Source organism: Papilio polytes, unplaced genomic scaffold, assembly GCF_000836215.1.
Source record: "Papilio polytes unplaced genomic scaffold, Ppol_1.0 DF823288.1, whole genome shotgun sequence".
Classification (NCBI taxonomy): Eukaryota; Metazoa; Arthropoda; class Insecta; order Lepidoptera; family Papilionidae; genus Papilio; species Papilio polytes.
Genome location: NW_013525916.1, coordinates 2,136,722 through 2,138,777, shown reverse-complemented (window position 1 = coordinate 2,138,777; position 2,056 = coordinate 2,136,722). Strand labels below are relative to the sequence as shown.

At 37.3% G+C, this 2,056-nt stretch overlaps 1 protein-coding gene across 1 annotated transcript in view; it reads right to left on the bottom strand.

Annotated features, from left to right (window-relative positions):
• Positions 1-392: 392 nt before the first annotated feature.
• LOC106104981 (glucosylceramidase-like) overlaps positions 393-2,056 on the bottom strand; it is a 5,472-nt gene continuing 3,808 nt past the window's right edge. Inside the window, exons 8-12 of the mRNA XM_013285173.1 lie at positions 1,791-1,904; positions 1,518-1,662; positions 1,372-1,451; positions 871-1,151; positions 393-575 (exon numbers count right to left, since the gene is read on the bottom strand). Of these exons, the coding sequence (XP_013140627.1) occupies positions 467-575; positions 871-1,151; positions 1,372-1,451; positions 1,518-1,662; positions 1,791-1,904 (729 nt within the window). The 3' untranslated portion in view covers positions 393-466. The remainder of the gene's footprint in view (positions 576-870; positions 1,152-1,371; positions 1,452-1,517; positions 1,663-1,790; positions 1,905-2,056) is intronic.

Here is a 2,056-nt window from a genome sequence, read left to right as displayed (position 1 = left end):
TTTGCACGAATGGGTCGGCTCGTCTGGTGTAATACCACGACCGCACAGAAAACGCGTGAAGTGGAAGCAATTCCGCGTTTCGTGTGATGAGTGTGGTGCCGGAGTTCTTTCTAATTTAAGTCCCTTAACCTTTCCACCCTTTTTTATGAGGAAAGGATAGGAAGGAAAAGTTGATTTGACGGTCATGGAAACGCATAGGAAGGTAAATGTCCTCTATGTGCGTCTCTTCCTCCGTCAATTAGGCAACGCATCTGCAATTACGGATGTTTATGGGCAGCAGTCGCTTTCCATTTTGATGGATTCATGTGGCCACTTGCTCATTTGCCGCCTTATATTATAAAAAGAAATAGGTCTGTGATCATTAAAAGTAAAAGAAAAAGTAGGCATAACTTTTCACTTTTATTAAATAAATTCAATACAAACATTCTTGGATCATACAAAACATTCACATCACATACATTATCATTTAGTTATTGGGATTTATTTCAATAGTCTTAATGGATTCAGGCTCGAGTAAAACATCAATATATCTTGTAGCACTAATTCTGATCCGAACATTTGTTTCATAATCATTCCTGAAAAAATACAATGAATAAAGGTAAATATTTAACGAAATTTTTGCGCTTATTTTCATAAGTACCGTGCGAACGGAATAATTCTAGATTGGATGGATTCTAGACCAACAACCATTGGAATCGCTGTTTAACATTTTATTATACTAAATATTATTAAAACTAACCACATAGGAGATTCAGTTTTTTCCTGAGTGTATTTTTTGTTATTTTCATACTAAAATTTGCAAAAAAGGTAACAAAAATTTCCTAACAATGTGATTTGATGTCTAATTTTTTATTCCACAAAATCACTTACGTATTCTGCAGAACAAGTACTAAATTCCCCTCCGGCGTGACAACAGCAATATTCTGAACGGTGGCAGAACTCATCCGCGATACTTCTACCACTTGCGATCCCCTCGGGATGAACTTAGAGAAGTGTCCCAATGCGTAGTACATGGGCTGTTTGACAAACTCGTCATTTTCACCGAAAACAAGTATGGGAGCATCGACGTAGTTGTGCGCCCAGTTCGGACCTCCGTGCTCATCTAAACATAAGTTCCAATCTATCCAGCCAACAACGTAGTTGTTCAAATCCTGTGAAAGTTAATTAGTGTTTAAGTTAACAAATATATTACAAAAATACCAAAAGACAAGAAAACGGGCTTCTTTCACTGGTCATATTTGGATAGACATTTACACTTAGTGGAATACAGCTTGTTTTAGCGACTAATGCTGTAGAACTAACATAGCTAATGTTTAAAAAAAATTGATTAATTGAGTTCTCGGTTTTGTACGATATTTAATTTGTATCTACCTCCAGAATACTGCGTGTGTATTTTACAGCGCGATCCCATGACCCGATCTCCACCTTGTGCTTATCCCACGGCATAGGACCTATGATATAAAACTTGTTTAAATTTGGAACTTGAAATTTATTTCTTCAGTGTAAACGCAGTGTACCTTCACAAGCTTCAGTCGAGAGTAGGATCTTGCCAGGATACCTCTTCTGGATCCTTGTAAGTACGCTTGCCGGCATGAAGTTACCGTAGTAATGTATGGCGATACCGTCGATGTACTCGATTGACTTAGGATCTTCTTTCTCCATCTACAATGTCAAACAGCTTTAGGACCCTTACCAAAAATGGTATCTAATACCTTTCAAGTTATTAAAAAAACAGTAATAAAAGTCTTAATATTACTCTTAGCAATATCGGAATTTATAATTGTACTTACACCTCTCAACCAGATTGGTATGATGTATCGCTGGTCATCGACAGCTAAGATTAGAGTTTCATTGAAGCGAGAATTCCTTACGCTTGGTCCGAGATTATTCGCTACCCACCGCCCCTGGAAAATCAAGCATTATTTAGTAACCTGTTTTAAATTAAGCATACTAGTATTATGATGATGAAAATTTAGATCGATGGATGTTTGTTTCTCTGTGTAACGGATCTCGCCCTAATTAGGCATTCATGTAGAACTTGCTTTCACCCGCGACC